This window comes from Parus major, chromosome 7, assembly GCF_001522545.3.
Source record: "Parus major isolate Abel chromosome 7, Parus_major1.1, whole genome shotgun sequence".
Lineage (NCBI taxonomy): Eukaryota > Metazoa > Chordata > Aves > Passeriformes > Paridae > Parus > Parus major.
The window spans coordinates 25,469,434-25,494,572 of record NC_031776.1 but is presented as its reverse complement, the minus strand read 5'-3'; the positions used below and the strand labels follow the sequence as shown (position 1 = coordinate 25,494,572).

At 35.2% G+C, this 25,139-nt stretch overlaps 1 protein-coding gene across 3 annotated transcripts in view; it reads right to left on the bottom strand.

The window, feature by feature from the left end:
* Window positions 1-25,139, bottom strand: part of PTPN4 (protein tyrosine phosphatase non-receptor type 4) — a 114,802-nt gene that overhangs the window by 13,250 nt on the left and 76,413 nt on the right. For 2 of the 3 annotated variants that reach the window (XM_015634624.3, XM_015634625.2), the window contains exons 13-23: window positions 23,655-23,723; window positions 17,036-17,170; window positions 15,652-15,810; window positions 11,071-11,230; window positions 8,139-8,222; window positions 7,997-8,053; window positions 6,541-6,697; window positions 4,879-5,045; window positions 3,332-3,422; window positions 3,183-3,244; window positions 2,268-2,414 (exon numbers count right to left, since the gene is read on the bottom strand). In XM_015634624.3, coding sequence (XP_015490110.1) covers window positions 2,268-2,414; window positions 3,183-3,244; window positions 3,332-3,422; window positions 4,879-5,045; window positions 6,541-6,697; window positions 7,997-8,053; window positions 8,139-8,222; window positions 11,071-11,230; window positions 15,652-15,810; window positions 17,036-17,170; window positions 23,655-23,723 — 1,288 coding nt within the window. Of the gene's footprint in view, window positions 1-597; window positions 717-2,267; window positions 2,415-3,182; window positions 3,245-3,331; window positions 3,423-4,878; window positions 5,046-6,540; window positions 6,698-7,996; window positions 8,054-8,138; window positions 8,223-11,070; window positions 11,231-15,651; window positions 15,811-17,035; window positions 17,171-23,654; window positions 23,724-25,139 lie in introns of all 3 variants that reach the window. The other variant, XR_001522772.3, reaches the window with a different exon arrangement.

Genomic DNA, 25,139 nt, shown 5'->3' with positions numbered 1-25,139 from the left:
ACACATTTTTAAAGATGCCCGTGTATAAATTCACAGTATTATTTTCATTTTCTCTAGTTTTTATACTTTTGTTTGTTACAAATTATTTCAATTATTTTGTAATCACTATTTATTTACTTACCAAATTGACTCTGTTACCTAATTACTATTTATAAAGTAAGGTATCACAGATATTTCCTGCTTGTCTTTACAAGAGGACACATGCACCAGCTCTTGCATGTAGTTTACTGAAGATGGATGCCTTTAATTTCCATTCAAATTTTTAAAGGATTTATCTATAAATATTCCATCTTAACACTTGAGTGACAAAAATGCTGCTTTAAAAACACTTCTGACCTCCAATCCTAATCTGATCTTCTCAAAGTACATTTATATAAGAAAAGAACAAACAAAAAAAAAAAAGGGAAATACGCAATAAAAAAAATGCTAAACTAATGCAGAAAATAGGGGGATGAAGATGGTGGACTTCAGAGACTCCCAATCAAGTTCTCAAATGTGAATGAAAGCTTCAAACACTGTAACTTTCTGATATATGGCTTAAATGCCTAATGACAGAGGTAATTTCAGCTCAAGTGTACTTTTGCATTTCCAACCCACCTGGCGAGTCTTTAAGAGCAGCCAGATTTGCAGACTTCCTGCTCCACTGAGACATCCCGGCATGCAGTGGGATAGTGATGTCAGAAGCCTCATGATCAGCTTTAGAGCAGGGAGTCTGCCTATGGGTATAAGACAGATAAGTCCTTTTATTTCATTATTAAGCAGCTCTCCAAAGAACTCCACAAATATCATTATTGAAGGGGTGGGGGAACCTCAGAGAACTGCTATTGCAAGTCTGTTCGTAGCAGATCTGCAAAAAAACTCTAAGTAAAAGGGCACTTGTACTGAAATTCCCTCTAATCATGTTTATTTGGGAGCAGGCAGCATCATGCAAACATTGAGTCACTGAAAAATGGTTTAAAAACACTGAAACTTCCCTTCAATTATTTTAATTCTATTTAGAGGCCTGACCTCACAGCAAATATATAGTTATTAAAAAGTCAGAATATATACAGACAGCTGAACTACAGTCCCAGTTGATCAGAACAACCACAACCCACTATAAATCCATCTTTGAAAGAAGTCCTGATTTGGAGGAATTCCACTACACTATTATTCCAGACAGTCATTTCTGTCCACACACTTAACCAGCCAGTGCTACTGTGAATCCTTCAGACTAAACCAAATAACTCTGGAATTATACTCTGTGTATGACCACACTTGATTGTTTTGCCTATCTCCAAAGGATAAAATTGCATAAAATTCAAAGCTATTAAGGAGAAGCTACAGCTTAAATGAAAACCAAACATGCCACAAAATACACCTGAGGCCTTTCACAGAACCATACACAATTATTTTTATTTATTTGAACTCTAATTACTCTATTACTAGTATTCTTTTTTAACATGTTTTATATACAAATGGAAGGGTAATGATTATTGCACATGATTAAACAAATCTTTATAGCCACCGAATAACATTTTATGGAAAATTTAAGAATTCAAGTTTTAAGAAAATCCTTGATAAGACAGCTATTCAGGCATGGGACATTAACACTACAAAGCTATGTTAGGCTGCCTTAAAAATTAATCTCACTACATATCAAAGAAGTACTCTGTGAAAACTGATGCAACTTTTTTGCGTTCTCTCATTTGAAGTTTAGAGAAAAAAAATTCTATGAAGGCAAATTCTAGATGTGTTTCACTTTACAGTAAAGAATCAAACAAAGCAGACTGAAAGTTTTAGGAAATACATGAAGAGTTAAGTGCATTTCAGGACGGAATAAAGTTTAAATATTAGCTGCACTACAACACCAGAAGGTTTAAAATCTAAGACTCATCATTGCAAAAGAACTAGGAATGCACTGCTCTTACGAAAAACAGTTACAGAATGATAGAACAGTTCTGGTTGGAAAGGACTTTCTAAGGCCTTTCCTGTCTAACCCCCTGCAATGAGCAGGGACATCTCCAACTAGTCTGAGTTGCTCTGATCCCCATCCAATATGGCCTTCAATGTTTCCAGAGATGAACATTCACCAACCTCTCTGGACAACTTGTGCCAGTATTTCACCACCCACATTGTAAAAATTTCTTCCTTTTATCTACTCTACCTACACTCTTCTGGTTTAAAACCACTTCCTCCTATCCCCCTTGTCATATTATATGCCACCATAATATATTCAGTTTTTCAGAAGATTATGGAAGTTGTATGTAAAGAAATGTTTTACTTACTCTGCCCCGTTCTACTTGAGTTGTTAACATTACAACCATAGAAGAGCCTTGCTCCCAAGTCATCTGCCAAAAATCAGGACAAGTGTTCGGTAATGGACCTTGACAAGCAATGTACTGGTTGATTATTGTGGAAGAAGGGATTTCCATCTAAGAGAAGACAAAGTCATTATTTCAGTTCCTGAAATAATTCCAGCAAATGGAAGTCAGGCATCAGATATTTACAGTTTAGTAATTAATTTTTAAAAAAGCATCCATGACATTAATTCTATTTCTTAAGGCTAGCAAACATGAATTTGCACAGATAAAAATTCTTTAAGGGTTTCACATGCAAAATTACTACAAAGATTCAAATACACTTTACATATGAACTGACAGTCATATAGTTGCCATAATGAAGATTAATGGTTGAAAAAAGAAACGACAGAGCGGTTGGCAAATAATTCAGATGCAAATATTTCTTGCTCCATGGGTTTTTGACACTAGCTTTTAAAATACAGATCTCAGAATTTAATATCTAGGTTTTTTCATTAAAGTAGCTGTAATTTTGCTGTTACTAACAATGAAAAAAACAAGATGCAAAAGAAACTGATGCCAAATTAAACTTTACTGTTGTTGAACACAACTGTCAGAAAAGTAATCAGAAAAGAAAAATTAATTGCTCTGGAGAGGGCTGGCTTCAGTTTGCATCTTTTCACATTAAATGTGGGGCTAGACTTTAACATTTATGAAAAGATGTGCAACAAAACATTAGGAAGTAAATATATCTACAGGAAATTTCAAATCATCTGACTAGAGGATTAGTAGCCATTCTAACCTGAACTAGATCTATAAAAAATAGATTTTTAAAATCAATTTTTCATCAAAAAACTGTAGAACTACTTAATGTCAGAAGCACTTCTGAAAAATACTACTCACATTTATATAATTTGCATTGATGTAATCTTCATTACTTTTTAAAATAACCCGTGTAGCATCATCTGAAAAAAAATTTAGAATGAAGTTACTTATTTACTAACCACAGTAAAATACTTTTAGAGCACATATACACACACAGCAATACTTACAAGGCGAAATGTCTCTGTATCTATTTTTGGAAATGTTTTGAGGTAATCTGGCACAAGACATTGTCATTCCAGGCTTTTTCCTATACAATTGCTAAAAGACAAAGCTGACGGTCAGAACATAACTGGTGCAATAGATTCATCATTTGCCTAAATATAACTAGTTCTAAAAAGAGGTGCTGTTTAGAATATAAACTAGGGATCAATAAACAGTACCTTCAACATTTCAACAAAATTCTTTTAAAATAAAGCACTATAAATTTAGTTGTGCTCTGGGATCACTGAAAATGACCAAAATGTAACCAAAATTTGTTCAAAGACACAGTGAACATTAAATTTCAAGCTTCCACTAGAACACCGATCCAGAGAAAAAGCAGTATTGTATAGTGGTAAATGAATTCACTGGTAGTGACATCCCACTTGGTCATCTGGGGCAAGCAGATTATGTTGTGTATGTATGTATGTGAGTATAGGCATCTACCTACATTGCACTTGTTTCAGTCAGAGTTTTTGGTTTTTTTTCCTCAGATGTCCTCCTGTATTCCAATAACTGAAGAACAAATCCTGGTTACCTTTCACTTTTCCTGCACAAAATTGCCTTTGAGAGGTTCTTGCCCTTTCATGCCTTAGTCATGCATTGCCACAACTTGTGCTACAAAAAATATCAGTGAAATGATGCAGGTTCAAAAAAATTAGCTTAAAAACTTTTGACACATTGAACCTGCTAGGGAGAATGAAAACTTCCATTAAAACAGAATTTGAAATAACTTAGAAAAAAAGCCACTCTTTCTAATTATAAAAGGAAATTTTACCAAAGTTCTTAAAGAATAGTATATAAAATATATTTTATAAATATATGTTGCAAAGTATAATGCTAGGTCTCCATTTGGTGAGTTCACAGAATTTGCACTGCTGTGTTCTGCAGACTATTGTTTCCTGTTTTAAGCCACTCGTTCTTATGTATTTAAAATGGATATCACCAAGGCACAAGTCAGTGCTGAAGAAAGACCATGGCTATCAGCAGCTTAATGCCTCACAGAAAATGCAGTACTGTTCTGAAGTATGTCAGTAAAATCAACTATTTACAAAATACACAGTTACATTATACCTTTGACATTAGGGCAATATTTTCCATTGGTTATTTTACCTTCCCTTATTGAGAATGCCCATAGAATGTCAACAGCTCAGTGTCATTCAGTTTCTACAGCAACTTGTGTATGGAATGAAGCCCTGAGTACAGAATACATATTTTGGTAGACATTTTTCAGCCTTCATCTTTATGAAAGTATTTTATTAGCATGTCCCTGATAACCACAAAAAGTGTAAGTAATCAATAAAGCTATTTATAAAGTGAAAAGCTAAAATTAGGTATTCTTAAGATATACAATACAGGATTGATTTTTTCCTTGGTTGTTTTCCTTTTGAGAGTGTAAGACAATTGTTTTGCTAAAGGATGCCGACTGTACTGAAATTTAACTGAAATCTGCTCTGTTTAAAATAATTGCTATCCCAAAAGACTTGGAACCAGCTCCAGGCAGTATAGTACTTACATCAAACTGAGCCAAGACAGTTCCAGTGATAAGCCCCTCTGCTAACTGAATCATGGATTCCCTCAGAGCATTATCATCTTGATGGACACCATCAAGTGGAGATTTCTCAGGGATGTACTGAAAATCAGGCTCGCTCTCCAGCTTCTCTTCCACAACATCATAGACAGCTAGAACAAGCAAAGGTGTGAATGCTCTGACTGAAGATGCTGTTTTACTAAAGTTATCTGTAAGTAATTTATTTAAAATAGCAAAACCACTACATTTCTCCTGTAGAAAAATCCAGATTTATTAGTACATTGATTTGAGTCCCCATCAGCAAAGACAGGAAGCCTTTACTGATCATTATAATCCACAATAATTTTTTTTTGTGTAGTAGTAATTTTAAGTGAAAGCCCATCATTGACAGCTAAAATTTTGATTAAAACTCACATTTTAACCTGTCTTGTCTGATATAACACTCTAATCTCAGACTCTCACATCATGCCTCTGATATAACTACAGCTGCATTTACATTTTTCTTACAATTCACTTAGAACTCATTCTAGGCTTCAGTTAATAGAGCAAGATGTGCAGACCACCTGAGAAAATTGCAGTTAATACACGGCATTTTATAATGTTATCAATGCTCTATGTGTGCTTTGCCTGTAGGCTCAGAAATCATGTGCATCCTGTGCTACATATAACAGACATATGCTGTTCAAAAGCTTGTTTTTAAATTATAAATTATAATTATAAATTATATTACATCACTACAGAGAAGGAAACTGGCAACTCTTGACTTCTACAACTCACATGTATTCATCCAGAATTCAAAGACAATCAACACACAAGGGAAAAGTTAGTTTGTTTTAGAAAATTTGCAAACAAAGCTTATAATTTTGTCTGAAAAAAAAAGTACACAAAAGCTGCAAGCGAACTTAACACACAGAATGACAGCATATGTAAGTGGGAAGTGCAAATTAGTGAATAAGGGAAAAATTTTTATGAGGTGGATGAGTTACTCTGCAAAAGTAATTTCAATTATTCCAATTAAGCTGCAGTATTTTTAATTTTGCTTTTTCCTCTCCAACTCTGCTGTAGTTAGGAAGTGCTGCAGAATTAAATCCAGTGCCCATCTGCTGGCTATTATCCAACAGTGTATTTTGTGAACACATTGCATAAGCTTTTATTTACACTGCATTTTAGCACTTCTACTAAGACTTCTCAAGCAGAAATGTTACCAGTGGTTTTGGATTGTTTTAAAAATGTATGGAAGGATTTTGTATATACTGACCTCCAAAGTCACCCAAACACTGAATATTTGGTGAGGGGTTTTTTGTTTGTGTTTGGTTTAAATTTTCCTGAAGGGAATAACAATAACCTTATAAAATATATTCAATATCTATATGGCTTTCTGGACATTTTTATCAACGAGAGTGAGAAAAAAATTTAAATTAGCTCTCTGTTAGAAATACTTGATATCTGACTTTTTTATTAGCTTTCAAAACTTAGTTATACACAACTCCTTAGATTATTGGATCAATACACTGTGTTGTCACAATTCCTTTTCAGGGAAGGGAGTTATTTCTTACAAGTTAAACATTCCATCCTAGGACACTAAATGGAAATAATGAAAGCAGGGTGTGGATTTTTATTTTTAATTATGATGTACAAGCCACTCACCATTGGGTCGAACTAGGAGCACAAGTTCCCCTGAGTGTCTCTCACAGCTAGCTTTAATAAACATTACAACTTGGTCATGGGTATGCTCTGCTATATCTCTGCCGTTAATCAGTACAACCTGGTCCCCTTCATTCAAACGAGGGACACACAGATCAGCCTGCAAGGTTCAGGGAAAAACACAAAGTCATCTGCAACACAAGCCATTACTGATTTCTTACCTTAAAATAACTTCAACTTAAACTTAACCTTAAGCTAACTATATTAAGGCTCTCAAATCCTAACGGTCCCGTTGCTTTGTGTGCTGCACTGCATTCAAGTGATAAATCCAAGTGTTACACAATACACAGGCAGTGCCATTCCCGTGGGCAGCTGGGAGGTGACTGGCACTGTAACATGTCTTTCAGCAGCTGCTACTCTACCCCTCAGCTGATACAGAAAGCTCATCTGTTTGAATCACCTTTTATATAGGCAATTAAAAAGCAGGATGTTTTTATCTTTGAAGGGAGGGGAGAAACATGGCAAAACCGTGTCCAAATCAATTTCACGGGCTTAAATGCTTCAGGTCTGAAATATTGCAATGGTAATGGCAAAAAACAATGCACAACTCCCAGTAATCCCAGAGAGAGGAATCAGGTGATAAAAATTGTTATTATAATGACAGTCTAAACATCATTGCAGAAAAGAGAGAACACAAGCCATCACCAGCTATCTTCTCCCTACAGAGTGAATGTTTAAAACCAATTATTATACATGTTATTAAGTATTTCAGGAGAACAATGATTTTGGCAAACATTTCAATACTTTCAAAGAGTAAAAAAAACAAACAAACAAACAAAAAAGAAAAGGTTAACTCCACTCTAATAGGTACCAACAGAGCTGACTCCAGTCACCTGAATACCAGGTCAGTATTTCTGACAATAAATTCACAAATATTGTGCCTAGTTTGGAGACAATCTTATAGTCACTAAACACCAGTAACACAGTATCAGACCCGATGAATGATTCATGATGTCTGGTTTTAATCTACTGCTTGGCTTTACTCAACTACATCTGTCACTAAAGTAAGACATTTGCTATTTTAGTTATTTTTAACACTCTTTCAATATGTAATTTATGTGAAATTACTGAATGTCTATATCTAAAAAAAGCAATAAAGTAAAAGTATTTTTAGGATGGCACAGCTCAAGTACCAGTGCATACTGAGCATCTGTAATGGCCTGTAATTTTCAGAAATTAAACTTTGTTTCAGTAGGAAAAAATACTTTTGAGGACTGAAGAACTTAAAAAAATATGCTATACAGCCCCATCAAATTCTTACTGCACGTAACTTGCTTTGTTCTGATAATGTTATAGAGAAAACTAATTTTTATAGTCAGCTATGAAATGATTTATAATTTTCATTACATCCTCCAAGATACACAGTATTGCTACCAAGTCTGTTTTTTTGATAACTTACAGGTGTTCCTGGAGCTACCCTGGACACTATTACCGGCATCTTCTGATCATATCCACCCTTTAAAAACAAAGTAAATTAGTAAGAAATCTTAAATGTCAGAAAATAACCTTGGTAAACATAAAAGGAATAGAAGTAATGTTACCTTTACATTGAAGCCAAACCTTCCATTTTCGTCTGGTTTCATTCTGATCATAACAAGATTGTCATGAGGGACACCACCATTGGGCTAATAGACAAAAGTTATATTATATTAGTATATATTTTGTTCACAGTTAGATTTTGAGGCTATTGTATCTAATAATTCTGCAGTCTCCTTATCACATAATTGCTCCTGGACACTTGAGAAAATATCAAGCAAGAACACAAATATCTTGGGGTTTTATAAAAGAGAAAAATTACACACTTAAGAGTCTTGGACATAACTAAGTTAAAGTTCTGTTCTGTCAAAGCATGCTCAAAGTAACAAAGAATATTAGAAAAAACTAACTGGCACCAAAACTCTAATAAAACAGCTTACTAAATGGAAATTTCTTAAATTCATTTTAATTAAGACCACAGTGAAGAGCTGCAGAAAGAATGTAATACAATGAAAAGGACGATAATTGAAGGCGTCCTTTTGTTGCTATTAATAGCAATATGCCAGCAGTAAGCAAGGAAATCCTGGTTCCCAGCTCCTTACTCCATTTCCAGTCTAGTAGAGTATGAGGTGTGACATATGCTCTGCACTGATTCAACTCTGAAAATTTTAGCTGCTTTTTTCTTGGTTTTATTTGGATGACAAAAACACTGATAAAGGAAATGCCAATAACCTGAGAAATACTAGCTACCTTTTTAATCTGAAAAATACCAACTTAGTGCCATTGAAGTGATTTTTAGTTGGTTCCTGTCTATATTTATTTCACAGACTGAACATTAGCTAGTATTTCTGTAGTTCTTCTAGAGAGGATGAAAAGTAATAAAGAAATGTATTTCAAAGAAGTTTGCAATGTTACTGTTACAGCAGAGCAGAAGATATTCAGAAAAATAAAAAAAACAACTTAGAAAAGCAAAGATTTTTCTATGTTACAAAGTTCAGAACATGGAGTTTCACTAGGTTAAAGAAATCTGCAGAACTTGGCTCATTAGAAGTTAACTCAGTTGCAGGTGTCTTCTGTTGTTGGTTAAAATAAAATTTGCTAATTGCATTCATAGTAATGAAAAAGTGAAATTTGGGAAAGCAATGACACAAGAAATGTTAATGAAAAGGAAGGGTCTTAGGAAGCCTAATCATATGTCAATCATTTCAGCCTATGCTCACTGGTGTGGGAGATCAGGCAGAATGACATCAACCAAGCCCTCACTGGCAGTGTTTGGCAGCTTTTGTGCCACTGCATTTCCCAGACAGAAAGGAAATGCTAATTTCCTGCTTTAAGATGCTATTTTGAGCAGAAGTTTATAAAGCAAAATGTGCAGAGAGCACTGTATTCCATCATTAATGTATTTGACTGAAGAGACTTTGAACCACACCTGTTTTCAAGTACTTCTGACATTTTCAGACTAGATACTTAGGGATTGCAGATGGAGTAAAAAGTTGTCATTCCCATATGTGTTGCACTACCTTTCTACACACACTCTCAATACATGCAACAAAGGAAGTTCAATAGCTCTACGAAGTCAAAATGGTGAGGGGTTTTCTTTAAAATACTTGAGATGGAACAGCAGAAGGCTTTAGTGGTGCAGGAACATGAATTCTGGTCAGAAAAGCAATTTTGAAACAAAACAACATTCCAAAAATTTCAGTCATGCTATGTTCCTTCTTCTGCAATCCTCAAAATAAAAAGTCAGCAGCAGACCAAATTAGATGTCAAATCACAACAGTGCACTGCCTTCAGTGAGACTGCATAAATGTGTTCCACTGGAGCACAGCAAACAATCACACTGACAATGCGCAGAGAAAAAACCATCTCATTCACGCAGCTGTGTTGGTTTTGCAGAACTAAAAGGAGTTAAAAAAGCGAGTGAAAGTTATTTTTGTCAATTTGGTAAAGATAACGGAACACAGGGCAGAAAAAATTGATGACTAAAATAACGGTATCTTTCAAAACAGAACAGTACTTCAATGTGACTCAGGTAAGCACCAGCTGAAGACAAAGCTGTTACAGATTCTGTTTCACTATTTAATTAAAACAAAAAATTTTACAGCTTTCCCAAAACACTCAAAAATTTAAAACTTTCACTTTTGAGTCTTTCATTAAGACCCCAACTATGAAATTAAACAGGGATTTTCTGGGAATCTTTGGTAACAGGTTAACTTGGTTATAAAGCCAGAGAGAACCATATTTTTATGTAAAAAAAATAAACTAAGACATTTCTAAATATTAATTTGGGGAGGTGACTCATAATTTTGAATGCTTGAGGTTAATAACACTGTTTACACAGTGTTTGCTACATCTGGATGTTTTCCCATCCTGCAATGTTTCTTGTTTCTATAATGTTCACATCAGTATAAAATCTAGAACCACTGGAAAACTTCTGGAAGGACAAAAATCACAAGAATTATCAGGGAGATTTCTCAGTCAGACAATCAACTGACTGTCTTACTCATCTCACACATTCTTGATTATGGAAAAAACTTTTGCTCATTTTTTTATTTGCTGTCAGAGGCCTCTTGAAATTTTCCTTGAAAATTCTGATGACAAATGCAACCACAGACTCAAGAATCTTCTCCTGATAAAACCACTCTAGAAGCTGGTAAGCATTTTCAGGTTTAGCTTTTTAGCTAAAGCTAGATTAAACATCTGCAATATCTTCTTTAAAACTGATGGAAAATGACTGCTCAAAGAGGAGGTCAGGTAGAAATTTCTGCATGTGCTGAAAAGCTAATGCTCAAAATGTTTGCATAACCATCCCAATGTAGTGATTTGTTGTCAACTGACAAAGCAGTACCCAGCAGCTGGAGTAAAAGCAACAGGAGCCAGTGAAGGGACAGCACAGATAACAGAAATGTTGCAAGGTAACGCACAAACACAGCAGTTCTGAAACGCTTCAGAACCAAGCTTGTGTAAAATAGAACCATAATTCTGATAAAAACTTACGGTGGATTTTTCAGGTGATGCAGGAACATCAAATGTTTCATTAATATGGTTATCCAGTTCTTGCTGTGAGTGTGAATGATGAATTTGGTTCCAACTGTTCTTTTTAAATTGTTTGGGTGGTAATGCTGGAGGCTGCCCATCCATAGGAGTCTCTTGAGATCTAAATACCAAAACACAAGTATGAAGTGGAACAATCACGAGATATTGACAGATCTTTCAGGGCTGCAAATAAACTGAAAATGTTAGAAGAAACTCGAGAGTTTGAGAGACTAGCATCTCTCTGTATCTCTGTATTTTCAAAACCTCAAAAATGTACTGCAGTAGAATATATTGGCAGCCTATGTTTGCACCTGTTGCAGAATTTTTCTTGACACGTAACTGTACACACAACCAGCAAGTTCATCTTTTACCTATGACCTTTTATAAAATGGTTTTAGCATGCCTAACCCACTACTTCTGATCTGCAAGCACTCCATTCTAGATTAATAAAAATGCTCTCTGTGTTTTTGTATAATATGGAGAATTTCCTTTTGTTAGTCCTCTTGGAATAAAAGCTTAACTGTGTAATTTGTATTACATAAATATATGAATCATCTTTCATTATATGGATTCATATTTAAGAAATAAAAAAAGCATTTGGAAAGGCTCAAAAGGGCAGTGAGCTCACAGTTCCCATTAACTTGGTTTGAATGCCAGTTTCTAAATACCAGCAGGATATGTCATCCTCCACAGGCTCCCCACTATAAGGCGCTATTAAGTCATTTAGCTTTTCAGACAACAGCCCACCGATACCAGATCCATAAACCATCAAAAATGAGCTTACAGGTTATAGCGAAATCTAAACAGAATGCTACTATCAAAAATAGGATGTCTGTTCTTTCACCCACATCCCTGGCTTCTTCCTTGAAGAACTGGTGCTCCTCCCTTGACTAAGGCAGCTTACACCAAGCAACCAATAATATTTCTGGACAAGCCTGGGTCCTCTGTTTTATCTCAGGGCTGGACACTCCCAGAGGCAAAAGCAGGACACTGCTCCTTTTGTTATCAGCAAGCTGTAGTGGTAACTCATCACATAACTCCCTCCAAATCACATGTGAGCAGTTCTAGTGTACTCAGTAGTCTCACCTCAGTGAACTGGTAGCAGGGCAAGACTCTCAATATAAGACTGCACAAGGTTTCAAGCTGCAGCAAATCTGAAAACCTAAGGCACACATCAAACTCCATACCATAAAATATGTCTCTGGGCAATTCAAAAAAGGCAGTTCCCAGATACATGTTCAAAAATAAAAAAGTCTGAGTATTCTGATTTAAAAAAAAAAAAAAAGGATGAGCCTTCTTCAAAAAGCATGAAAACTGGGAAATAGAACACTTCACTTTGAAATGCCAAACATTTTCTGCTTCAGTTCTAAAAAAATTAGTCAATATTCTTAGAAAACAAAACTGGTAACATTTTTGTCAGTGTATACAAGAAAACAGCACATTCAGAAAGATCCCACCAATATTTTTCTCTATTTTTCTGCTTTATTTCAAGTTTCAGAAAATATTTTTTTCATGAAGTGTTAAAAGAAAAAAAAAGTACTAATTATTCAGTCTGATGTCTGAAGAACCTCATGTTCAAAACACAGTTGGGAAGAAAAATAGTATTTCTTAACACTTCTCAGCGCAAGTAACAGAAAAAAGAGCACATTTCATTTTTCAAGATAAGCAGCTTTTCTAAATTCATTTTTGTGGAGAGAAAAATATGATGATTGTCAACATTTGCAAAACAAATCTGCAAGGCAGCTATAAACTATTTAGACATCAACTTACAAAGGTCACCCAGAGATTTTTAACTGCCTATGCATTCATTCAAGTCTGGCCAGCACAGATTACTCAGTCTTTTAAGTTATGTATTTTCCTGAAAACAATTACTCCTGAGAGTTTCAAACCAAAGAAAAAAAGGAACAAAAAACATGAATAGAAACACAAAAGAAGTTATTCTGATAAAAGCAGAAGATGGATCTTATGTTTGACTAGATGTCTGTACATACATGTCAACAAACACAAATAAATTCCTACCGAATACACAAACTTACAGAAAAGATTTAAAAAGTTACTTAAATGAGCATTTTACAAGCAGCAATGCAAGTACTGTAATATATTAACATAATGAATTGTGAGAACTAACAATCAAGCCTTGGGCATAAACTTCACCGCTTTATATTTGCTCAGTCAGCTTTGAATTTCCTTATGAATGCTCAGACAATGGCAGTGAAAGCAGCCTATTTTGCAGGCAAAGCAGCTCTCTGTTACTGAATTCAGCAATTTACATAATAATAAAATAACACACAGACCCTGGCACTGGAGCTTTGGGTATTTTTGTTACAGATATCCGGTCTGATCTTATAAATATATTTAGCAAAAGTTCCATACACACCCCCATAAATTTATTAAACTAAGCACTTATCACGTGCTCTTGGAATTTGAGGTTATAACTACCTCAGGGAACTACAAGCACTATCTCTCAATTTAGTGTTGAATAGGATATGCAGATGGAGAAAAGATGTTCAATTAAAGGTTATATTAGCTAAGCTATAATATCCTTCTGAACTGCATGGAGACTATTAATTTCTTTTGCTATGTTGATTCCAAACTCAAAAAAAATCACTAAAGTTATTGCCAGTCAGGTTAGCCCCTCTTTTTCACACATATAAATTTGATCAATAAATACAAGTTTCTGACGAATTAGCACATGGACTACTCAAATTTTTTCAGTCAGAAAGGTCAAATTGGTTAAGAAATAGCTTTTTGGACTGTAGAACACTATAGTTTAAAAGTACATAGCTAATATGAACTTCATGTCTATTATTTTCCTTCATAAATGGCAAAACTTCAATCAATAACATCACCTTAAATCTTCAAAAGACCTTGATGGGGTTCACAGATTTTTGAAAGTCAACGACCTCATTCTTAAAAGTATCTTATACAAGAGATCTATAGTGGGATATTATATTTTAGTTTTAAGCTTCCAACAAGAGGGAAAAAAACTATAAACTCAACCCATAACAATTAGTGATGGAAGTGCAATACTTTTTCTGCTTGGGCATAAAAAGTGCAAATACTTGAAAAAGAACAGCCGGAGTTGTACAAAACCACTTCCTCTCTTTCTAAGACTCATTTCTATGGTGACTTACTCAAGAAATCACATACTAAATAAACAAATCCTAAGAACACTCAGGAAGATCTTGTACAGCTTCAAGTAAAGGCATACAAATAAAAGAGTGTATTTAGAAATTGTGCTTTTTTCACTGTATTACTGTCATTCAGTAAGGGTTTCTCATAACTGACTTCAGTTGGAAGTCTTAGAACAGAAGGAACCTGACCCTATGTGGCCTTTGGACAACAAAACTCTAATATGAGAAGAGATTCAAGACTGTTCCAGTTCTGAGAGTCCTTTGACATATGAATATGTTAAAAAGTCCACCAAAAAAAGGAGAATTTACATGACTAGGTCAAATTACTATTACATAACCCTAAAAGTTAAATAACTGAGGGTCAAACTTTAACTACTATAGCCTATTGTAAAAAGCATCATCTGCTATTTATTTTATAAAACCTTAAAAGTTTTGTATTTTATTTCCCTCCTAAAAATTACATATAGTTGTTAAAACTGAAAGTACAGTCAGTCTAAGCCAGGTTTTAAAACTGTATTTAAACAGCTTCCCAGAGTAATTTTTCCTGAGACATACCATTTGTTTATAAACATGTAATTAGGTATGTTCTGCTTTACAGTTCTCAATTGGTTTTGAAACTGTTTGCACAATTTCCCTGCTAACAGGGATTATTATATAAAATTATGAGGGCATATTTGGCATTACATGTACAGCTACACTAAGAGGGTACAGTGGCGGTGATAAAATGGTATATATTGCAATATTTTTCCCAATTAATCTGTACTCTGAACACAATTTATTGAGCATTTCAGTATCTTTGAACAACTCAACAAGTTTTTTTGTTTGTCTTCCTTCTGGACCCAATACACAACAATAGATTTAATTATGCCTATTGTATCTTATAGTAAGCTTGCAGTATAAAGAATATTCAGCATAATTAGGGGAAAAAGAAAAAAAGGCCTGACAGTGTCAGCTTAAAAAAAATAAACTCTGTAACAACATATCAAATACACTAGCAATGTCCAAATGCTGGGGTGCCAAAAAGGTCTTTTGGCTATGTAGTAAACTCAGTTCTGTGCCTTGACAAAAATCAACATTTCCAAACTTGTGGGAATTAAAACCATTCTTCAGTTCTACCAAAACCCCAACTTTTGGTTCTACATCCAGACACTGATGGTCACATTACAGCAAACCCAAAGCTTGGGTTGGTGGGGATTGCAATCCTGAACCTGGAATACGTGAGACACAGGTCTTCACTTTTGTATCAAGCTCTTTCTCACAATAAGACCTACACTAATACTCCCTAAATAAGAGCCCCCCTTTTATTAGATTGCCTGGCTCTCCCTGACCCCACATTTAACAATAAATTCTTCAAGGCCAAGATTTCAAGCCCTGCATGCTACAGTGGCGTGGTAAGAGCAGAACTTACGGGGATGATTCCAGTATGATGCTGTTGGCCTGGGTGGAGGATGGAGATCTGTGATTTACAAATACTTCACTTGGAGAGGTGTGAACCACATGATCCACTAAATGTCCAACTGAAGAGGGTCGTAACCGAGCTCCTTCTTGAGTGAATGCAGAGTTGCGACTAAGAAGAAAAGCAGAGTGGTGCAATGTGACAAGAATATCATTGTTAATCTACATTTCTGATACCACCCACTAAAATGGGATGCTAAAAAAATTATCTCCCCTCAGTGCAAGCACATGTTCATACATGTATTTTTATTAAAATTTCAAAAATCACTGACACAATTATGTTGCCAGATGAACATGTATTTAATTTTTTTTAAGTGTTCAAAAATTATTTTAATAAACACTAAAGGATATTTAAAAAAAATTATTTACTTTTAGTTAAAGAAACCTGAAACCATTATGGTCCAATGAACAAGCTGACAGCCAAGTTAGCAAGAAAAGAGATCCCTAAGAAGACAAATCCTGACTCTGTCCATGGCAGAAGTTAACCTGAATTCATCAAGATGAACAATTTATCCACTGCATCTTTGCCTAGAAGAATCATAAGCTTTGCACTGAGAATCTTATCATTTCTGGAATCCAGTATTTTTCCATTTGAAAACTAGCACAACAATAATAAAATCCTTTTAAACATGTATGATTAATTTTGTTATGCTTTAAGCATCATTATTACACAATTTTTCAGTAATTTTTAAATGCTACAGGTATTTACAACATTAATCTTGTGAATAATATGCTGCAGAATCTTAAAATCTTGTTGTTTATGTAATACAAAATTGAGTAATACTGATTCTTAAGCAAGATTCAGCACACTGAGAAAACTGGTCACCTTCCAAAAGAAATCTGGAATTTTTTTTCACTAACTTAAAACAGAAGGCTCTATCATGTGAAAAGATTGAACACAAAGTAAAGCCAGAAAAATTGAGAGGAATAAATCTGCAAGGATTTCCAACTAAGTAATTTTCCTCAATGTTTTAAAAAATAATATTAAACAAAAGAAATTATTTTTTAAAATATCACATAGATTTTATCATCGGGGTCTTTTTTTTTTAACCAAATTAATAACTTAGTTTTAACTGTGTTTGAGAGAAAACTCAAACTCTTAAATTTAGGGCAGTGTGATACATTCTACACTTTACATAGGTCAAGTGAGAAGTACCTGAAACTCACCCCTAGAAACTTTCTTTGAATCTGAAGCTACATATTACAGAGAATCATTTGGCACAGATTTTTTGAAGCTATTGTGTATGTAACACATTAATCCTTTTATTACACAAGTAGGTCACTCACATTAGAGGTATAGAGTCACTTGTAGGGAGAGAAGATTTGATGCTACTCACTGATTTGGTGTTCCAGGTGGAGACCGTGATGGGAGGCTCTGGGTTTCCAACCTATCATCAGACAGTGAGTTCCTACTCACTACTTCCCAATCCATCCCACTCATTACTTTCCGTGCCAAGGGTTTACTGGGGGATCTAGAAGAAGAAAGTAAAATGTCTAACCAAAAATTGTATGATGTAAGAACAAAATTACATCAAACTCACCACAATGAAACTGATGTTCTATCATAGGAAACCAAATGATATGTAAGAAAGAAGTAATAATGCAAAGCTGTATTTACATGGGCAGTTCTGAATTTTCTCCATCTACTGTATTTCATTTACTGTACTTTGAAAAGAATGCAACTGAAATAGTAATAAACTACTGTTGGCTGTGAGGGAGACAGGTAAGACAGAATGTGAACTCACTGAACTTGTAATGCCTCAAACACAGTCTGACCCAAAACAGCATAATCATTGGGAGATCTGAACTTGAAAAATGTAGAACAAAACAAAACAAATAAACAAGCAAAAAAAAACCCCTCTAAGTAACACAACTGTTTAGCCGCCTCAATGAAAACATCAGGCCAAAAAACTCCCAAATACTTTCAAGAACTGAAAGCGAGGTAATCAACAACATGGTAAGAGTGTTACAAAATTTTGTTTAGACATCAGGAATTTCCATCAAGATGACATGCTTTTTCCCAGAACCTGCTTTGTCACTTGTCAGGCAGATGCAATAATATTATTTAATTATTTAAACTTCTTGGTGGGTAACAGAATCCCATTCTCCAGTCATTCCAGGATGCCTACAATCTCTTTCTTTCACTTATTTTTTCAGCACAAATGAAACTATACTTGTAATCTCTTATTAAATACTACATTTTCCTTTTATATTGGAAAGCATCAAATGAATCATCTGTGGCTCCTTTTTTCCTAGCATTGCATTGGATAGTTCAGTCATCCTACAACTAAACATACCCAGACTTTCACAGTTTGTTGTTTTCAACTGAAAATTCTTCAGCTAACAATAAAAATACTTCTAAACAAACAATCTGTACATGTCTTGTATATTTTGTGTTACTGGGTTTTTACTTCTACTGCTTTGATGGTGCTACACAGTTCAGATTTCTCCTCGAACATTACCCAAACCCTCTCTACTTCCAGTGATATTTCAATCTTTTGTGACATGATAATTTAATTTCTATTTGCCTCCATATTCTATCATTAAATTCTCCAGCTTTACACAATGTGGTGACAACATATTATTGTATGAGTAGTACAGCTCCATAGACTCACATCAAAAAATAATTTCTGCCTTCACTGTCCTTGTGACACATGGTAACTGTTCTTTATCATCATCATTATTGTTGGTTTACTGAAAAAAGCAATTCCAGAAAGAAGGAACTTCAAGAAATTAAGGAATTACCCACACACAAACTACATCCTCTGAAAATGAGAAACTTGGTTACAAATGCATTTTTGCTTCTCAGAGAACATAAAACTCAGTGCAAGTCACCACCTTAACACTATCAAAAAAGTCAACAACAAAAACCAACCAAACATTATATTGAATAAGCTTCACATACAGAAATGAGTAAGATGTCAACATCGTTTGATACTGATGGAGTGGTGGTATGCTTGCAGAGGGTTTATTTTTATTTTTACCCCACTAAGCAGTTCTAAACACGTATTGCATTCTGCTTTGTTGCTCTAAAGTCTTACTGAGCAACAGCTGACAAATTTCAGACAGTTAAACCAGATGGGCTTTTCCAAATAATACTGTTTCAGGTGTTATTCCACCTGGGGGAAAAATCTAATAGTACACTGATATTTGGAAAGAGGGAAAATATCAATTAATTCCTCAGGAGAAGCACATCCAGTTTCCTAGCATGCTTCACCAGATTTAAGGAGTATTAATTTAATTTGAAAAATAATTAGTTTGTTGTCAGATCAATGAAACCAAAATTCCAATTCCTGTAATCTGCTTTAAATGTGAGGAACTCAAACCACTTGGGCATCTTTCTTCACAAATATGTAAACGTGAGCAGTTCTGAACAAGTAAAATAATATGAAACTGAAATAGCAGAACTGAAATCCATGTCTAACTTTAGCCTTTTCTTATTCTGGTATTGATCAGGGCTGTGATGAGCTGGACCCTGCTGACACCCAATCATCTGTTTACAGCCAGCAGATGAGCACTAAGAGCCAGCTCTGCCAAGAGGTGAGTTCTACTACCAATGTAAGAACAGTCTGAGGGGAAAATGCAGACCAACATAACATAACCAATGCTGAATTAGGTAAATACAGGACTGCAGATACAGTATTTGCTGACAGACATGTAAAGGCAACTTCTGAACCTCATTTACCTTCAGTGAAGAAGCAACAAATGGAACGTAGGACGGTTGGAGGGGGGGGACTTTATTTAACATGCAACAGTAGAAGTGCACCATCCTTGCCTATGTGAGACTAGATAAATTACAAAGAGAGAAACAGAAGCATATAGAGTGGGGAAAAATATCCAAGTTTTCCCCAAAAAATTATATTTTGACTGCTTCAAAAACCCCCTCTGCTTTGTATCTTAACTCACAGTCTGTAACTGTGTTTATGTAAACTTCCTCAAGCTATACAACAAAGGAATATAACTCTAAAATGAGCAAAGCATCACCTTCTTCCCTATGAAAACATCCAATGTCAAGAAAACACTCACCTTTTACTGTGGATAGGGTCTGATCTTTCAGAAGTAGTACCTTATCACCATGATAAACAGCTGCAGTGTTTATCACCAAAGCTTCGTCTCAATTATTTTATTAACAGCTCTAACCTCAGAGTCCCCACCCACTCATGTTTGTTGCCCCAATTTCCTGTCTTTGCAGAAATTTCAAAGAAAAAATTACCACATTGCAGAACTGAACTTCTTAGTGCTGTGGCTTTTTGATTTTAGTTCTCCTGTGAACACTTCTAAATCTAACAATAAGTTATTTTATTTAATTAACATTTAAGATTTGTTGTGAATTTGTCCTCTGTCTCTGGCTTCTAACAATATTAAAATAATTTTCTCATGGCAGAGTGCAGCTGAGGAGATGGCAGAAGGGAACTAAGATGGTTAAAACTTTGAAATTTTGAAATTTTAAATTCCACCTCTGTCTGCTCAGCCTGGATGCTCCTATTGCACACACCACAGAGCACTGACAGTTAACAGAATAAGCGATTTTCAGATTTGATTTTGGTGGACCTGCAGAGACATTCCTTAGAAAGTTGGAAGCACTCCCATCTATTTGAGTAGCAACAGAAACTGAAAACTTTACCTACCCCCAAGTCTTATAAGCTGCAATGTTACAGCAAATACAAAAAAAGCCCCACCCAAACACCCAAAACTGAGTAGCAGGGATGAAATTACATAACGCATCTAAAAAAACCCCATAACATTGTCTTAGCTCAGCTACAGTACAGAAGATCTGTCTTTGAAGACAGAATTTGTTTGGCATCCCACAGCTGAGGGGCTAAAATCTTGCAGAAGCTGGGAAAGAACAAGTGTTGTTTGGGACTACAGGTAAGAATTTAAAAAGTAGCTTCTGTCCCAAAAGGAAATATGACCTGAAGCCAGAGCCTTGCTTTGTATTTTGATATGGAGTACAGGGAATGCATTTCTCAGCAAAACTGACAAATACTGCTGCAGACCAAGAGATTTAAACTACACACAAATCTACAATGTACATCACACAAATGACATAGGCAATTTAAAACACCTAAGAAATTATTTAATTGACCTGAATAATTGCATAGTTGAAGCAAGATTGGATTTTTGGAAACAGAAGCTGCATTTTAATGATAGGGAGTTTGCAGATACAAATGACTGACACCCACTCACTCAGACTCCATTCTCTCAGCCCCTGTTCACACCAGAACTGAATAGCCCTAAAATATTTTGCAAGGACTCTAAGAGAAAGCACTGCCCTTTAAACCTTCTCTCAATTCATGACTTGATTGAACCTTTTTTAGTCTTATTATATACTTTATTAAGTTTCTGGGAATTCTTATGGGGTTTTGTGAATTGTGAATATCCTACAATAAGTGAGGCCAAGCGAACAGCTGTAATGAAAATGATAAAAACACCACCAAACAAAAAACAAAAACAAACAAACAAAAAACCCCAAGACCTAAACAACTGCAGCAACAGCCTTCAGAATGCTGAACTTAATGCTGCATGAAGAATGCATGCAATTTATTATAGAATATACCCTTCACAGTAATAATTCCATTTTTAAAGATTAAATGTAAATGTTTTTATGATTTGGATAAAATAAATCCTCCAGCTAATTTTAAAGTAAAATCCTGAGAACAAACAGCTAAGCCTGCTTCCTGTAGGCTGAAATTGGTTTTTTATTTAAATGGCTGTTAAAAAATTTTATTTCCCTGTCTCGTTCTCTGCACCCACGTTCTACACAGCATGTAAAGTCCAGACCAGCTGGTCATTACTTGTGGCAATCAGCATTTCCCAACTTAGAATAAACAGATCACTCAAGCAACAATTCAGTGTAATTCTCTGTGCTCATTTTCTTACCATGAAATGATTCAGAGGTTTGCTTAGACAATATTAGTTCAAATAAAGTAGTTTCTAATTAGATATTGTTAAGAAATTCAAGAGCAAATCTGGATAACTCTACAAAAATACCCACCAAAACCAATTTTTTAACTGATTTTGAATAAATCTTCCTATGTAATAATAATTAAGGCAACAGCAATTATTTAAATTTATGTGCCCACCTAATTCTCAAGGAAGACCTTGAAAAGCAACCAAAAGAAGCCCACTGCCTGAAAGCTGAAAAAGCTGTTGAGCACCACCATGACTTTGGCTAATAAAGACACATCATAAAAGAGAAAGGCAGGTTCCAGGAATAGAACACATATTACACCTGGAAAATATTAGAAAACAAAATTTATCCTCTGTATGAATACAGAAGTGCTGACTCAGTACGCCAACTGTACTTGAAATATAACATTTACTTGAAATGTAAATGTTTAGAAGACAAAGAATTAATGTTCTTAGATTAAGTTTCTCGAACCGAATTGTGTTCTAGAAATATCTTCTGTTTCAAGCTTTTTTCACTCTTGAAAATACTTAAGCTCTTTGAAACTGAAAATACATTAACTGCACACTGTCATGGGAAAGACAAGCAGCTGATTTGTTAAAAGCCTTTTGAGATGCATTTGTTAAAATACACTATGATTTCTTTTCACTGATATAAACATATATGCCTCAGACATCAGTCATCAACATTTCTTAGAAACAAAGTATGTGGATAAATGCTCTATTTCTTAATACAAAAACAACAGTGGAAAATAAAATTCCTGAAGATGGAAGAGCCAAGCATTTTATCAACTAAAAAAATCAAAGATTTATGAAAATAAGATCAGTTCCAGCCACGGCTTTCGATTTTATCAACTTCATTGATTTTACCCAACTATATATTATAAATTGGAAGCGACCCCCAGCAGCACTTGCTAGGTTTTGCTACAAAGAGAAGAGTGCCATCTGCTGCATAAGAGTTTCTGAAATGATAAAAATACTCCGCAAAATCAGATGTCCTCCACTCTCCCAACTTGTGGGGAATTGCCAAGTTCAAAGTGCAACAAGAAAAATAGTTTTGAACTGATTCATAGCTGTCATTTAGTGAAGTAAATGACACCTATAAGAGTACTGAGTCTCCTGAGTACTAAAAAAAGTTGATCCAAGTACAAATCTAAATTCACATTCTCAAAATAAATTGAGTAAAAAAAGACTTACATGGAAAAAAATAGTTTTATAATATCTACTTGTTCAACCGTCATGTTATAGCATTTCTGCCCCCCAACCCTAATACAGAGCTGTCTATCTATGGTGGGCTGAACTAAAACCCAAATTATATTCTAATGTACAGGGGGAAAGAAGGTGTGGAGACAGGGAAGGAAATCAAGACAAAATTCACCAATGCTCTTAAAAGTGTCTACAGGCACTTGGAAAGGTTGCTAGACTTACTACGAGAAGTCTGCAAGCATCAATTTAAACTCTGGAGCTCTCTAAGGGGCAAAAAGGCATCTTGAATCTCAGTAAAAGTAGAAGCATAAAAAGGGACAGAGCTGCTCCCTCCCCACAAGGATCTTATTAATGATCAGAGCAAACTGCCAGGTGGATTTACCAGCTGTTTTACTTTGGAAAACAGCATCATAATTTCAGAAGAAATTACTAAATTTATGTCTTGACTCTTTCATTGTGATCACTAAACTCCTCAGGAGCCTGGAATACAATTAAGTAATATATTCTTGATTAGCCAACTACTCTGTGACCAAATACCTTCAAGAAGCAGAGCACTTTTCATAGCAAAATTCCTCACAGAGACTACAGTGATAAAGCTGCTCTCACAAGACTCACTGTACTTATTCTAAAGGAAATACATCTTTACAGTTGCAGGTTATTATATTAAAATACCCATTAACTCAGTATTTTAATGGAGTATTTTAGCAGCAGGAGACCATTCCTTGTAATAAAAACAGCACAAAGAGGTCTAATACATGTAACAACAAACTATGTAGACTGAAAGCTATTCTGAGTTTTGAAAATATATAAAGGGGGAAATATTACAGAATGTAAATTACTTACCTTGCAAATACCCTGTCTTTATTTGCTCTTTCTTTACCATACTGCACAGATTGGACCTCTGTTCTCCCACTGGAAAGCAAAAAACAAATAAAATCAAACCACTAAATCTGACATGATTAAATAACGATTTCTTGTTTTAAATGGAGCAATCTCGAGAAAATTCCTAAATTCTGTTTTCAGCCATGCTCAAGCAATTGCCCTAGCTACAGTACAGCATAACCTTAGCATTTGGTAGAAATGTAGGTTTTGTTTCCAAATAATTTTATATGTAACAAAAGCTTTCCCTTCTGCTTGCTTTTTTATCCAAAGCAGTAAGAAATCTCTTCTTGGATCTCTGGGTAACACCTAACACTTAATAATATTTCCTGTTATAGATACTGTCTGTAACAGTGTCTCTTCCATACTCTTCCTAATCTATTCCCTGAATTGCTAATAACATAGTTTCTACTTAGTTTAGCAAAATAACACAAAAAAATTACATGATAAGCACATCAGGATTGTATTCTTTTATGCAACTTGTCAAAACTAAGTTTAGATCTTGAACTTGCTGACTTTTCATGTAAGACCAGATGTCTTGTGTCAAATCAAAGATTCTTTATAATATTCCATAATTTCTCTTCTAGAAAAAAATTACAGTTTTTAAGTATCTATCAGCACTTAAAAATTGGTGACAAGATACCAGTAACACTCATTCTTGTAGACACTTCCCCATTAATAACTTCAGAGCAAGCATGGAGTCTCTTACACTACAAAACCAAATAATCAGCTATTTCCATGTTCATATTACAGAACTACTGGATGTGTAAAGACCTGAGAAATGGGTCAGCTGGAATCTTCTGAAATTCAATGAAGGAAAATGCAAAGACTTGCAGCTGAGGAGGAATAACCCCATGCACGGGATGTGTGTCAACTGGCTGGAGAGCAGGTTTGCCCAGCACAGGTGAGAGCACATCTGGACTGCTTGGTGGAGTTCCAGAGCTCTGCAAGTCAAGCAAAGGGCCACAAAAACAACTAAGGGTTGGCAGCATCTGATGGATGGGGAAAGGCTGAGAGAGCTGGGACTTTAGCCTCAGGAACAGAAGGCTCAGGAGGATCAAATGCCAGAAAGGGAAAGTAAAAAAATACAGTCAGACATTTCCTAACAGAGCTCAGAAACAGGACAAGAGGCAATCGGCACAAACAGAAATATGAGGCATCTTAATCAGGGCAGGTGGCAAGGACAGGGCTACAAAACAACAGCCTCATCATGCACCAAAACAAAACAAAGCTTTTACTTTGAAGATAGTTTAGCACTGAACCAGGTAGCTCAGAGATGGGGCAGTCTTCCTCCTTGAAGACATTCAAAACTTGGCTCTATACTCTCCTAGGCAACATGCTACAGAGGACCGTGTTAGAGCAGGGCACTGGATTCAGCAGTGTTCAGAACTGCCCTCCAATCTCTGCATGCTGCAATTCCAGGAAATTTCTCTTTCCAAACCTGCTGCC